This window comes from Lampetra planeri, chromosome 38 (assembly GCF_965212315.1).
Source record: "Lampetra planeri chromosome 38, kcLamPlan1.2.h2, whole genome shotgun sequence".
NCBI lineage: Eukaryota > Metazoa > Chordata > Hyperoartia > Petromyzontiformes > Petromyzontidae > Lampetra > Lampetra planeri.
The window spans coordinates 4,304,270-4,319,664 of NC_136144.1; the positions used below are offsets into that span (position 1 = coordinate 4,304,270).

General features: G+C 56.5%; 1 protein-coding gene across 1 annotated transcript in view; it reads left to right on the forward strand.

Moving 5' to 3' along the window:
* Nucleotides 1-14,240, forward strand: part of NISCH (nischarin) — a 29,222-nt gene extending 14,982 nt beyond the window's left edge. Inside the window, 7 exon segments of the mRNA XM_078612223.1 lie at nucleotides 1,112-1,240; nucleotides 1,644-1,793; nucleotides 1,796-2,282; nucleotides 4,281-4,459; nucleotides 5,539-5,881; nucleotides 6,896-7,057; nucleotides 12,810-14,240. Of these exon segments, the coding sequence (XP_078468349.1) occupies nucleotides 1,112-1,240; nucleotides 1,644-1,793; nucleotides 1,796-2,282; nucleotides 4,281-4,459; nucleotides 5,539-5,881; nucleotides 6,896-7,057; nucleotides 12,810-13,438 (2,079 nt within the window). The 3' untranslated portion in view covers nucleotides 13,439-14,240.
* Nucleotides 14,241-15,395: the final 1,155 nt, after the last annotated feature.

The window sequence follows — 15,395 nt, forward strand, 5'->3', positions numbered from 1 at the left end:
CTTGTCTCTTCTCACAATTCAAGTTCCTAGAATCAACCCACCCGCGCCTGCAACATGGCTTCATCCCAGAGGTCGCAATCAGGTACCCGATACCCGTATCCTACCCGTACCCGGCCGGGTACGGGTAGGGTACGGGTACGGCCGGGTACGGATACCCGTTTGCGACCCTGGTGCGGCCGGGTACGGGTAAGGAATCAAAACCCGTTTGCGACCTCTGCATCGCACGCAGCAGCGGTCAGAGCGGCCGCTGGTGGTGCTGCATCGCTGCACGTGTCCTGTAAGCCGGCACTGTGGAGGTGGTCGATGGACCGCGAGCACGGACTCGTGAAACTCCCTCCCTACCCCCGTGCGCGTCTAGGTCGCCATCTTCCCAGCTGGCCGGAATGTGGCAGTACAGCAAGTGGGTTGATTTCTGTCTGTTTTGCTGCTGTACGGGGATTGAGTGTTACCCTCCCCTAGCACCTGTGGGTTTTCTCCAGGAACTCCGCTGTCCTCCCAGATGTGTAAGCACTCGTCACGAATAGAGTTGGCCAAACAACCCGACGAAGGACCACAGAGCTCAGGCAACGACGACGTAGACGTTGATGACGATGACGACGATGATGACGACGATGACGATGATGACGACGATGACGACGATGACATTGATGACGACGATGACGATGATGACGACGACGATGACGACGACGACGATGATGACGACGATGACGACGATGATGACGATGACGACGATGACGACGACGACGATGATGATGACGACGATGACGTCGATGATGCTGATGCAGGGTCGCGCTGCCTCGCGAGATTTCCAAGTGGACAATTCGTCTCGTGGCCCGACCCTTGACCCCACAATCGGGATAAAATTGTGGGAAAATTACCGATTTTTTTGCAACAGCAGCAGCAGCAATAATAATAACTCGATGTTTTTTTACTGTCATTAAATGTAACAGGGCCAGGCTGGCTGGGCAGGTAGGCGGCGGGTGTAAGAGCGGGCGGGCGGGCAAGTGGGCAGGTGTGGGCAGGTGGACGAGGGCGTCCGAGTGTGCGGGGCAGACGATGGAGGATGCGATGTGGAACTCTGTCTGACGGCAGCGGTGGCGGCGCGTTGCAGATGGAGGAGGTGCGGCACGTCGCACGGCTGCCCTGCCTGGAGCGGCTCTCGCTCAGCGGCAACCCGGTGTGCATCACAACGGACTACCGCACGCGGACCCTCGCGCTCGCCGGAGACCGCGCGGCCGAGGTCAGGGGTCAGGGGCTCGTTGCCGTTGCCCACTTTTAAATCTTGATGAAAATTTTCGTAGTTTTCTTTAGAACTGATTTTTGTGTTTCGTTTGCTGTCCTATCGCCCGCATCATCCAATTAGCACGGTTGGCTACGTACGTACACACATACGTACATCACTCGTGCCATCATCGTCAGTGTTATCGTTACCACCACTATCATCATCGTTACCACCACCCCCACCAGTTATAACCATTACTACCATGACTACCGACACCATTACTGCTGCACCTCCGATGAGCACGGTTGGCTACGAACGGTGCGAAAGAAGTTCAACATCCATACCACCAGCACCACCACGATCACACTCACCACTGCTGCCACCGCTACCACCGACGCCACCGCTGTTTGTCCCGCGCCAGGTGTGTCTGGATGGGGTGGCGCCCTCGCGCAAGGAGCTGGACACGGTGGAGGTCCTCAAGGCGCTGCAGAAGTCTCGCGATGCTTGCCGGCGCGGCGCCACCCCCACGGCGGCGGTGCCGGCCCACGCCGCTCCGCACCCCCACGCGGCCCCCCACTCGGCCCCCTCCAGGGACCCCCCCAAGACTCCCGACGCGCACAACCACAGGGCGAGCAACGCCAACGCCAACAACTCCACCGCGGGGGCGGACTCGGGCAAGGCGGTCGGTCCCGGGACGGGCGGCTCGGTGACGGACGATCGCAAAGCCGCGGTCGGCACGGGCGACCTCGCCCACCCTGCCTCGTGTCCACCCCGAAGCTCCTTCCCCGCCCAAGGCCGCCGCGATGCCGCCACCCGCCGGCGTCGACGCCGCCGATGCCACGGACGCCGCCTGCCGGTGGCTGCACTCCGCTGCCCCCGATGTGCCTGCTGCTGCCCTTGCCGCCGCCGACTCTGCCCTGTGCGATGTCTACGCTGCCCCGTGCGGCGGCGTCGCTCGCGCCGCTCACGCCGCACCACCTGCCGCTGCTGCCCCCCTGCCCTGCCCCGGGCAGCACCGACGGCGCCGTGACGTCGGTCGGCTCAGCCGAGAGCTGCTCAGGTGGGTGGGAGCGCGTTCGCTAACCGGTTGCGCTTGTGATCGTGGTGGCGGCGGCGATACCGATTGCGATAGTGGCGATGGCAGCAATAGCAGTCATAGTGGCGGTTGGCAATAGTGGTGATGGTGGTGGTGTTATTTGTGATGTTGGTGGTGACGCTGGCAGTTGTGGATGTGATAATGGTGCATGGTTGTGGTGACGTTGGTAACGGTCATATTGCTTGTTGTTGGTGGTGATACTGATAACGGTGGTGATATATTTATTTATCTCATTTAATCAACGACCCAAAATGCCAAGCGGCTGTTCGCGTTGTCACAGATATTTGAGCTTAAACGCAGCCGCGGTGGTGGTGATTTGCGCTGCTGCTGCTGCTGCTGGTAAGCTTTACGCCGGAACCAGGCCCTCGCGGCCAGATTGTTGACGGCGCGTTGTCCCCGCCGAGAGCGGGCGTCCTGTTTACTCTCCGCTCACACTTCCTCCTCTTGTTTGCCACCCTCTGGAAGGCCCCCCCCCCCCCCCATCATGACTCGTCAGGAGCTGTCATCGGAAACTCATTCCTCGGCTAATTTTCTGATTTGTAATCACGTGCAAGCGGCAACAATAGCTGCTTCTGGCCACCGGAGTTCACAATGGCCGTGTCGGAGATGCTGAGTGGGCACTGCGGAGATCCAGGGATTGGGTGCAGGGCTTTAGGCCGCCCCAAGCAAGGGCAATTAAACCGGCTTGCCCAGCGTAGTGGGTCCGTGGTCCCACCTTGTGTGCGTACGCCAATCGAACTGAAAAACGTTGAATTCTCTGTTGTGCTGAAGTTGAGCTGAAATTTGTGAAATAATTTTTATTTATTTTATAATTTTATCGTTGAGTTTTCTTAGTTGTTGTTGTTGTTGTTGTTCCGTCATTAGTGAGCGGGGCCGAAACTATCAACGTAGCTCGTTTGGTCGGTACCGCCTGGGATGACAAACGATACCAGCGTCGACCGTGAGCCGTGATCCACCACGGCAGTGTCCACCACATGTAGTGTCCACCACGCCTGATGAAGCTAGCTCTAATTACTGGCAAAACGTCGTTCTAAGATTGTAAATGTTGTGGCTTGACTCTCCAACACACCGGTGTGCTGTACTAGTACACTACACTATACACTACACTATACACTACTATGCCATTACACTACTATACACTACACTACTATACACTACACTATACATTACTATACCACTACACTACACTATACATTAGCGCTGTACTAGTGACAAATTGGTCACGTTCTGTTTACGTGACAACCCTTACTAGTTGGCTGTGTCGGGTGGTGGCGGGTTTAATGACACATTTATATATTTACGCGATGTAACCCAACAAAAAACCTCTATTATGCTTGAGTACTTCCTGAATACTCATTTGAGAAGGAAATCACTTGGACTTTGTTTTAATGACTCTACACTGCAGGTCACAATAACACCCGCTCACTCAACCGAACAACTCCCTCACTCCCTTATTAACCCGCTCACTCACCCAACCACTCGCCCACTCACCCAACCACTCGCCCAACCACTCGCCCACTCGCCCAACCACTCGCCCACTCGCCCAACCACTCGCTCACTCGCCCAACCACTCGCCCAACCACTCGCTCACTCGCCCAACCACTCGCCCAACCACTCGCCCACTCGCCACACCGCAAGTCACTTCTCTCTCTGCTTCTCCCCTCACACTACCCTGCTCTGAAATCAACCTCCTCCCACCACCACCGTCGTCATCGCCATCATCTCTTCTTCCCCCAAGCTCTTACAGCAACGATAACCTGGCTCAGTCCAAGACACGTGTTGTCTGTTGAGACTTCAACTGTGCTGTTTGTTGCTGGCTGCTTGGCAACTTGGGCCTTTTTGGGGGCACTGCGCCCACCAACCGTGATTGCTTTATGAGACCAAGTAGTCTCCACGGTGCTGGTTGTCACGTGATGCAAAAGAGGAATTCGCGACAAAAACGGACATCAATTTTTTGTTCAGATCTGGTCAGCACGCCGTCCGACGATTTCCCTGGCTGCCCTGCCCCTCGCTGCCCTGCCCAGCCCAGCCCTGCCCAGTCCTGCCCTTCGTACCTGCTGCCCCTCCCCGAGCCTCTTGCCACGATGGTTGCCCTCACGGGTCCCCAGCTGGACGTCTACTTCCGCACACACCTGGCGCAGGTGAGGGGCACTGCGCTTCCCCCGCCACCTCCGCCCCCCCTTGCCCATCCCCCTGCCACCCCAAACCAGAGGTCGCAACCGGGTACCCGATACCCGTACCCTACCCGATACCCGGCTACCCGTACCCGGCCAGGTACGGGTACGGGTACCCGTTTGCAACCCTGTTGCGGCCGGGTACGGGTACGGGTAGGCCGTGAGTCACTGGTGAGTAACCGTTTGTCACTCATTTCGGGTAGGGTACGGGTACAGGTAGGGAATGGGTACCCGTACCCGGCCGGGTACGGGTACAGGTACCTATTTCCGACCCTGGTGCGGCCGGGTACGGGTAAGGAATCAAAACCCGTTTGCGACCTCTGCCCCAAACTCTCTCCGCGCACCGTTGACCTGTTGTGTAATTCCGCGTCCACACCTGAGCGATCGGTTACACAACTTTTTGGTTGCAGGTACGCAGCCTGAATTGCTTGCACGTGAACGTGTTAGCAACCGGTTGTGAGCCGTCGCGCAACCGGTTGCGAGCTTCCGCGTAATCGGTTGCAAGCTTCCGCGCAACCGGTCGCGTCGTTACCACTCACGGCGCATCTGCTCGACCACGATTGGTCGTTACGACCATGAACAATGCGCCGTTTAATATCCTGTGAATGCGTTTGGGATTCTTGTGCATTTTGTTCATTAATGAAGCCGTCGTTTGCAAGAGCTGACAGCACCATGATTACCAGCAATTGAAATCATCACAAACACACACACACACTGGTTCTAAACGCGGGATCATTGTTGCGCAACCACTCGCTCGGATGTGGATCTGACTCACTCACGGAAAGGGCCGGGATGTAACCATCGATTCATGAAATGATTCATCGATGTTAAGACTAAATTAACCGCAAATGCTTGTGATAAAAAATGCAAACTAACATGCTTTGGTAATGTTTGAAACTGATTGGCCTACACCAAAGACAGCCTCCTTTTGGACTTAGTCTCACCGGTGCTGTCGACGAAAGGCCGCCGAAAGGCGAACGGCACAAGGGCAGCGCAAACGCCGACGGGTTAACCGTCGCTCGGCAAACCTCTCGCCCGGTGACTAGAGCTCCGAGGAGGAGCTGCGACACGCGCTGTGGAGCCCCGTGGTGTTCTACGCGGAGCCCGACCATGAGCTCCCCGCCTGCGTCCTCCTCTCGTCCTCCGCCATCTACGTCGTCACGCCGGTCACGCAGCAGGAGGAGGAGGAGGGGGGCAACGGCGGCGGTGGCCGTGCGGGGTCGTGGCGGTGGGTGGGACAAACCGCCTGGTTGTGCGGGAGGGCGGCGGAAGAGGCGGAGGAGGTGAAGGAGGACGAGGAGGGACGGAGGGGGCGGTGCGTGGCCATCGGCCTCCAGGACCTCATGGCGGTGCACATGGGGCTCTTTGATCAGCACTTCCGACTGTCGGGTAAGGGTTCGGTGATGTGGATCGTGACGTGATGGTAGTCGAGTGGTGGTGGTGGCGGTGGGGTCTGGTGAGGCGTGGTGTAGTCGGGTGCGGTGGGATGCTGTGGTGGGTTGTGGCGTGGTGGGGAGTGGTGGGGTTTGGGGTTGAATGGTGCGGTGGATCACATTCGGTTCGTTGTCCTGTCGTGTGATCTCATGCAAAGCACTGACGTGTGCGCTGCGTTACATCACCGGTGATTATCTGAAACCGGTACAGGGCCTCCCATGGGTCAACTCAACCTTAAACAAATACCTGGTGTGGTGTACAACGGGCGTGGCGGTACGGGCCACACTACCCAAGTTTTGGCCTATCGTCGAACAAAGACGGTCACTGCACCGCGCGATTTCAGATATGCTTCTGCGGCTGTCTGGAACGTTCTTCCTTCCGATATCAGGAAACCCCTGGGAGCCATGCACTCTTAAATCATCATCTAGATTGAAAACTCATTTCTTTAGAACTGCTTTTCGTGTTTAGTTTGTTGTCCTTCCCGCCCGCACCTCCGATTCGCACGGTTGGCTACGTACGGTGCGATAGGAGTTCAACATACATACATACACACATCGCTCGTGCCAAATATCATTGTCACTTTCATTGTCAGCGTCATCATCACCACCACTATCACCGCCACGATTATAATTGTTACCACCGCTTCCACCAATCATCATCACCACGACTACCATTACTGCCATACATGCATATGTACCTGCCAGAGGTCGCAAACGGGTTTTGATTCCTTACCCATACCCGTACCCGGCTGCACCAGGGTCGCAAACGGCTACCCGTACCCAGCCGGGTACGGGTAGCCAGGTATCGGGTAGGGTACGGGTATCGGGTACCCGGTTGCGACTTCTGGTACCCGCTCATACGTCCTTCATCAACATGCGCTCGCTCACAGCACTTGCCCCCAACGGTCTCAGACGGAGCCTGCTTCACCACGATGTTGGGGGGGGGGGATGTCTGTGCGTGCGTGCGCAGGGCGCGAGGCGGAGAGCGTGGTGGCGTGTGTGACGCGGGACAGCGTGCGCACGCACCACTTTGTGACGGAGCTCACGTGCGCGCTCTCGCTGCTCGCCTCCCCGGCCCTCCCCGACTCGCTCGAGAATGACTTCTACCAGCCCTACCTGAGCGCCGCTAACGGTACGTCACGAACCCCCCCCCACACCCACACGCACCTGACCCCGTCCCCCCCTCCACGCGACCCCACCCCCTCCACCACCATAGCCACTTCATTGCCATTGACGTTAAGCGTCTTGGGATTGTATAATGAAAGACATTATATATTTCTAGATTTGAAGCTTTCGTGACTGCAAGGATTCATATTCTTGGGTTTTTTCGGTAAAGTCACGTAGGTAAAAAATAAAAATTAATAAAAGTAAAATAAAAATAGAATAAAAATCACGACGTTTCGGAGGCAACACAAGCTTCCGTCTTCAGGTGGAAACGTCACAGCACGCTTGCTGTATCAAGTAAATGACATTATATATAAGCTTTCATCATTATCGTTGTTATCAGTTCTATGAATTGTTGCAGAGCTTTGCGGCGTGCGCCCGTCAAGCCGCCGTGGTTGTTCCTGCGAGTGCATCTTGTCTTTTCTCATTTTATATATTGATAGAGCGCCTTAGCTCAAGGCGCTGTGTACGTATTCTAAAAGCGGTGACGGCAATCGAGTGATTTAGATGGCAGACGCACAATGCTGAGGAATGAATGACCCATCTTCTTGGTTCTTTCGGTAAAGTCATGTAGAAAGGAGATAATAAAATAATAAAAATAAAACATAATAAATAATACAATTCTCACGACGTTTCGGCCACAACGCAAGCAGCCGTCCTCAGGTGAAGAACGCTGTCTTTCCAACAGACCTGTTCTTCACCTGAGGATGGCTGCTTGCGTTGTGGCCGAAACGTCGTGAGAATTATTTTATTATGTTTTATTTTTATTATTTTATTATTTCCATTCTACGTGACTTTTCCGAAAGAACCAAGCAGATGAATCCCTGCAGTCACGAAAGCTTTAAATCGAAAAAGAATGAGTGACCGTGACAGAGGTCACTTGGGGGTCACGTGGGGGTCACAGAAGGGCTACAGCGGAGGGACGGGACAGAGTGCAGGGGGCGAGGGGAGGGAAAAGGAAGGCAATGGGCGAGGGAGAAGAGGTGGTGAGGCTTTGAGAGAGGAACGGAAGGAGGTGAAGGAGGGGGACTGCTTCATGTACAGGGGAAGTTTATCCAGTGGTGCATGGCTTAGTAATAGTATATCATTTTTAGTGCTAGGCGCCATCCACTGGGCCTCGGTGGGCGTCTGAGATGCTCGCGACGTCGTCTGAAATGAGAAGGCCATTGAGTTGTGTGCTAAGTTTGTCGTAAATGTGTATATAGTTACACCGCAAATTACTCAACAGGGATCGCAAACAGCAATCGTCGTGCCTTGCTGGCAGGCTTTATTAGCACAGCGGGGAGCGTTGGCGCAGTGGTTAGCGTGCTGCGTTTTCAAACTGGCCGCCTTGGTTCAACTCAAATTATTTGTGCGACGCTGCTGCGTTGGCGGCGTTGCATGAGCACGGTTAACGTGACAACCAACACGTTTATCGGTGTCACTCTGTGCGTGGGCTTGAAGGGAAAGAGACATGGCATCACGTTATTCGTGAAACACAGGAATTTATTTAACACGTCGGCTTTGGGTTAGATCACGTAAATATAAATGTATTGTGAAACCCGCCACCACCCGACACAGCCAACTAGTAAGGGTTGTCACGTAAACAGAACGTGCCAATTTGTCACTAGTACAGCGCTAATGTATAGTGTAGTGTATAGTGTAGTGTATAGTGTAGTATGTAGTAGTGTATAGTGTAGTGTATAGTAGTGTAGTGTATAGTGTAGTGTATAGTAGTGTAGTGTATAGTGTAGTATACTAGTACAGCACTAACCGGTGTGTTGGAGAGCCAAGCCACGACATTTACAATCTGAACATTGACAATGTGAATGTATATTTTCTGTTGAGGCCACATCATTATTGACGATAGTGTTGACTTCTTAAGTTTAAATTTTGATTTAAAGCTTTCGTGACTGCAGGGATTCATCTTCTTGGTTCTTTCGGTAAAGTCACGTAGAATGGAAATAATAAAATAATAAAAATAAAACATAATAAAATAATTCTCACGACGTTTCGGCCACAACGCAAGCAGCCGTCCTCAGGTGAAGACGCTGTCTCCCCGACAGACCTGGTCTTCACCTGAGGACGGCTGCTTGCGTTGTGGCCGAAACGTCGTGAGAATTATTTTATTATGTTTTATTTTTATTATTTTTTTATTTCTTAAGTTTACTTGTTCCAGCAGGCTGGATTCCCAGCCACCACGTCCTACATCGGCGGCGAGCGACTATCTCGGCCTCGCAGTTCACCGAATCAATCATCGCACGCGTCTAATGGCCACGCTCGCCGCACGGGCAAAAAAAACAAACGCCGTAACCGTTCACTTAACACACCGACACAACCAGCCAACACCGCCCCCACCCCTCGTCTCACCACCCGCCCCCCGCCTCCTCCTCCCCCCCCTCCCACCTTCGCAAGTTGCAGACGTCTACGTCAGCAGCCGCGCTGCAATGCGTGCTGACTGCGCCCGGTCTCGCACTGCCGACAGGAAGCCCGGCAGGACAGATTCATTGTCCCACTTGCCCACGGCCGAGGAAGGGGGGAGGGTGGCGGCCGTGGTAGTGGGGGGTCGGGGGGGTTCGTCAGGGTGGTGTTGGTGATGGTCGTCACGGTGATCGTGGTGGTGGTGGTGGTGGTGGTGGTGGCGATAGTGGTTGTGGTTGCGGTGATGGTAGTGGTGGAGGTGATAGTGGTGATAGCGGTGGCGGTAGTGGTGGCGGTGGTGGTAGTGGTGGAGGCGATAGTGGTGATAGTGGTGGGGGGTGGCGGTAGTGGTGGCGGTGATGGTAGTGGTGGAGGTGATAGTGGTGATAGTGGTGGCGGTAGTGGTGGCGGTGATGGTAGTGGTGGAGGTGATAGTGGTGGTAGTGGTGGCGGTGATAGTGGTGGTAGAGGTGGTGGTAGAGGTGGTGGTAGTGGTGGTGGTGTGCGGTTAGAGGGTTTAAGCCTGATAGCCGACCAGTGAATCCGGTAGGGTTGGCCAGTTTGTGTTGCCCGGGGAGGAGTGGGTGGGATGGTGGTGGTGCGGTTTGTGGGGGGTGGGGTGGGGGTGTGATGGTGGTCGCTGGGAATGGTCAATCCTTGTTGGTTGTTGTTGTTGTTTTTGCTGCTGCTGCTGCTGCTTTCATTGTGCCTGCAACACATTTTTACAAAAACCATGAGATCCCCCACGGGGGGCGGTGGGGGGGGCGGTGCGGGAGGTCATGTGACAGGATGCGTGCGCTCGATGAGATAATAATGATAGCGACGAGCGTGCGTCTGTGTTGGCGTGTTCCTGCGTGTTCCTGCGTGTACCTGCGTGTTCCCGCGCGCGCACGAGGCACCCCGGCGCAGCTCAGCTCAGCCCCCCAAGGGTTGTTTTTCCACTGCAGGAGTCAACCCGTGCCGCTGACATCGCTCGCGACGAGCACTCCCCCCGACGCGTTCAGGTTTACACGGCGAAGCCGCGCTTGGGTCGTGGCTCTCGCGTCATGCGCCGCAACGAACGCACCGTCGGCCCCGGGCCCCTGGCCCTGCTTAGTCCGATTCGGACGTCTTCTTGCGAGGCCGCCGTATCACGGTTTTTTCGCCTTCCGGTTCGGCACGGCAAATCGGCAGCGGACAAGACGCCGACCCAGTGCGGTGATAGATATCTGAGCTGGCCTTGGAACTCCCCGTTCGCTAACCCCGCCACTGACCAGTGTGGTGAAGGCTTCGGTCTGTGGGTTTCTATGTAGGCCTGTTGGTCTCTGGCAACGCGGTGGCTCGGAGATGTTAACTACCTCGCCCGGTATGCAGGAGGTCGTGGGTTCGATCCCGACCCTGACGCCTGCTGCTGTATATTTGGAGTTTGCGTGTCTCTCTCTGTCATCATCATCACGGTGGCTAGGAGATGTTAACTACCTCGCCCGGTATGCAGGAGGTCGTGGGTTCGATCCCGACCCTGACGCCTGCTGCTGTATATTTGGAGTTTGCGTGTCTCTCTCTGTCATCATCATCACGGTGGCTAGGAGATGTTAACTACCTCGCCCGGTATGCAGGAGGTTGTGGGTTCGATCCCGACCCTGTCGCCTGCTGCTGTATATTTGGAGTTTGCGTGTCTCTCTCTCTCTGTGGTGAGATGTTAACTACCTCGCCTGGTACGCAGGAGGTCGTGGGTTCAATCCCGACCCTGACGCCTGCTGCTGTATATTTGGAGTTTGCGTGTCTCTCTCTCTCGTCATCACGGTGGCTAGGAGATGTTAACTACCTCGCCTGGTATACAGGAGGTCGTGGGTTCAATCCCGACCGTTGACGCCTGCTGTTGTGTATGTGGAGTTTGCGTGTCTCTCATCATCATCACGGTGGCTAGGAGATGTTAACTACCTCGCCTGGTACGCAGGAGGTCGTGGGTTCGATCCCGACCCTGACGCCTGCTGTATATGTTTGCGTGTTCGCGTCGTGGTCGTGTGGATTTCTCTCCAAGTCCTCCGGTTTTCCCCTCCACATTTGGAATCGACGTCACGCGTTTAGAGTGTTTGCCTGCTATACGTTTCCCTTTGACAAGCCACTTTGTTGGACCATCATATTGTATAGCCAGGTCGCTTCTGAAGAACAGCTACGTTGGTCAGTGGGCCTTACCTGGTAAAATTAAAAATAATCGATGTATTTATTTGTATTGGTCTATGTAAACCATTGTGGCTGGGCTGAGACCATGAATCCACTACAATCGAGAACCTGGTATGCATTTGTGAATCTGCGTGTTAGGGTGCAACTCAAAAATTCAAGTTGTTATTTTGCAAGGTCACACCTTGTCATTTTTATTATTTTTATTATTACGAATTAACCTGTAGGCACTGCACGTTTAAAGACGATCCCTCAATATTTAACGGCTGCGCCACAGAGTTGGAAAATGCATTGCAGTCGATGCATACAGAGTCACAGTGAGTACACACAGAGTCACAGTGAGTACACAGAGTGAGTACCCACAGAGTCACAGTGAGTACACAGAGTGAGTACACGCACCGTCAGAGTGAGTACACACAGAGTCACAGTGAGTACACACACAGTGAATACACACACAGTGAGTACACAGAGTCACAGTGAGTACACACAGAGTCACAGTGAGTACACACAGAGTGAGTACACACACTGCGTACACACACAGTCACAGTGAGTACACAGAGTGAGTACACGCACTGTCAGAGTGAGTACACACAGTCACAGTGAGTACATACAGAGTGAGTACACACACTGTCAGAGTGAGTACACACAGAGTCACAGTGAGTACATACAGAGTCACAGTGAGTACACAGAGTGAGTACACGCACTGTCAGAGTGAGTACACACAGAGTCACAGTGAGTACACACAGAGTCACAGTGACGTCACAGTGAGTACACACAGAGTGAGTACACACAGTGAGTACATAGTCAGAGTGTAGAGGCATAGGTGAGTGGGGTAGCCCCAGCAAGCTGTGAACATCCCCAGAGTAGAACGACGCTCCGGGCAAGTTGACTCTCACACCACAGGTGACGTACACGGACGTCATCGGACACAGACGTCATCGGAATGGAATGGTTAACGGCTGTTCTTTGACGTTGTTGTCGCCCACGTCTCTCTGTTCCCGCATGCCGTAGGTCTGTGGCTCTCCGCGCTAAGTCTGCGTCTGCACGCGTCCGTGCTACGGTGGAATACAAATGACGGCCGTCGACATCGTCGTCGTCACTGCTGCTGTTGTTGTTGTCGCTGCTCTGATGCATTTCCCCCGTCACTCCGCGCCCCGCAGCAGGTCCCGGGGGGAGCGCCGGTCCCGCGAGCCACACCTCCTTCGTGTACCCCGACGAAGAGTTGATCGGGGAGCTCCTCTTCACGGTGAGCCAGGCCGACTCCCCCGACACCTCCTCCTCCTCGTCCTCGTCCTCCACCTCCTCGCCCTCCTCGCCCCGCCCGCCCTCTTCGCCGTCTCCGCGGCTGCCCCCGAGCCTCCTCTTCTACCTGCTCGTGTTCCAAGACGTCGGCGCGCGCGGGGAGGCGGGAGCGGCGGCGGCGGGGGCGGCGAGGTCGCTGGTGCTGACGCCGGCGCTGCTCTGCCTGTGCAGCGAGGACACCGTGGGTCACCCGCTGCCGCCGTTCGCCAAGGCGCCCGCACCGCGCCCGCATTTTGGCGCGGTGGCGGTGCGGAGGGTGGCGGCGCTGGCGCGGCTCGAGGGGCGGGAGGGCTGCGCGCACACGCTGGCGCTCGTGTTCAGCGGGGGGGGGGCCGCGGCAGCTGCGGCAGCCGCAGCAGCAGCAGCAGCAGCCGCAGCAGCAACAGCAGCAGCAGCAGCAAAAGAGTCGGCAAAAGAAAAGTCACGATCGGCCGCAGCAACAGCAGCAGAAGCCTGCCAAACAACAAAGCGGCGCGCAGGAGAGTAAAACTCCCGATGGCGTACGACGAGAAGAAAGCCGTGACAATGACGACGATGACGACGGGAGTGGTGGTGGTGGTGGTGGCGATGGTGGTGGTGGTGCGAAGGAGGGGGAGGAGGAGCGTTGGCTGCTGCGTGCGCCCAGCACAGCCGGCAGGGAGCGTCTCGTGTCGCTGCTGGCGCATCACTGGCGGAACGTGCACGCGCACGAACTGCCCGTGCGGCTGCTGCCCTCGTGACGCCAGTAGCAGCAGCAGGAGGAGGTGGAGGTGGCGGAGGAGGAGGGAGGAGGAGGAGGGAGGAGGGGGAGGCGGTGGTGCTGACCACTAACTTGACCCCGCTGGTGCCAGGCGGACGCTGAATTTCACACGGGCGCCAGCGGCCGACGGTCTTTAACAACTCTGGTTTGACGCTTTAGGTGTTAGCGGTGCTATTGGCCAGTGTGAGATTGCATCTTGAACCCCACAGAATGTGCTGTGTGTTACTTGAACACCTCTTGACCCCACCGCGAGGGTAGCTTAACCGCCAAAGCTAATTCTAAATTCCGGTGACGGCGGGGAGAGGGTGAGCGGTAAGGGGAGGAAGTCATTTGCTATAATATTTGTACCGCGGGAGTTTGAAGACTCTGGTTTTCAGACTCCCCCGGGGTTTCAAACTCAGTGGGGTCACAGTTCCATCTCACACCGGTCTCAACCGCGGCCCGGCAAAGTTCCCAGCGGTGTCGGTAACCAACAACAAACACACAGTGCCTGGGACCGGCAGGGAGGGATGTTCACGACCGGACTACGGTGCGGACTCACGCGGTGGGGGTGGGGGGGCGGGGGGATGGGGGGGGGCGCTTTCGGGTCGACGCGTTTGATGCTCGGAGCAGTGTCAGCAAGTTAAAGGTGCAGCCCTGCGACTGCCTGGTCGGGCCACCGCTGGCGGAAGGGGCCTGCGTTGGAGAGAGAGGATAAGGCGAAGCTGGCGGGCAAGTGGGTGACCCTGAAACGCCAGCCAGCCCAACCTCGTGTGGCTCACTTCGTCAGCACCAAGAACAACACACCGGAGCTGCTGGAGCCCATTCCCTACGAGTTCATGGCGTGAAGGGGAGTGGAGAGAAGACTCCATCCCACCCCTCTCCTCTCTCTCTGCCTGTGCCTGTCAATAAAGAATGGTCGAACTGTAAAAAAAAAGAGAGAGACACTGAGAGAGAGGAGAGAGACTGAGAGAGACAGAGAGAGGAGAGAGAGACTGAGAGAGACTGAGAGAGAGGAGAGAGAGGAGAGTGACTGAGAGAGGAGAGCCCCAGCGGTGGTGGTTCCTCCGTTCTCTCCGAGGCCACGACGCCGAACCCTCGACGCGTTCTCAACGACAACGCGATGACTCCACCACCGCGTCCGTCTGTCCGTGGCCATTTTCGAGGGGGGGAAAGGAGCGATGGGCAACGGTGGGTAGCGACGTTCACTGTCAGCGGCGGGGGGGGGCCCTTTCTTGAGGGCAAGGGCGGCGTGCGTTTGGTGCGGAGCGCGCCCAGAGTTGGCGGCGGCGGCGCCAGCTCACTGGCGCGCGCGGCGTCGTTCCTGTCTGCGGCCGTCCCACGGGGCCACGTCCACACGGCCTTGGAGCCCCGCGGCACCACCGGCCAGGCGGAGGCCACGGCAGCGCGCTGGGGCCGGCCGCTCTTTGCCCCGTGGGCGGCACGCGGCACCTGCCGGCCGCGTGAACCCGCGTCGCCTGCTGGGCGGGCGGCGGAGGCGCTGTGGGGGAGGGTGGGCGGAGGGGGGGGGGTCCTTGGGAAGGCGGCGGATTTAACAATCTCCCCCCCCCAACCATCCCCCCACGTGGTTTGATCTGCCCGCGCCCGGAGATGGAACGGAAACGTCGGCCTCTTGACCTTCAAGCCCGGCAGCGGCATTCGTCAGACAGGGTAGCAGTGGATATCAAGACGCGGGCCAGAAACACTCCCGCGTAGCCTTTGACCC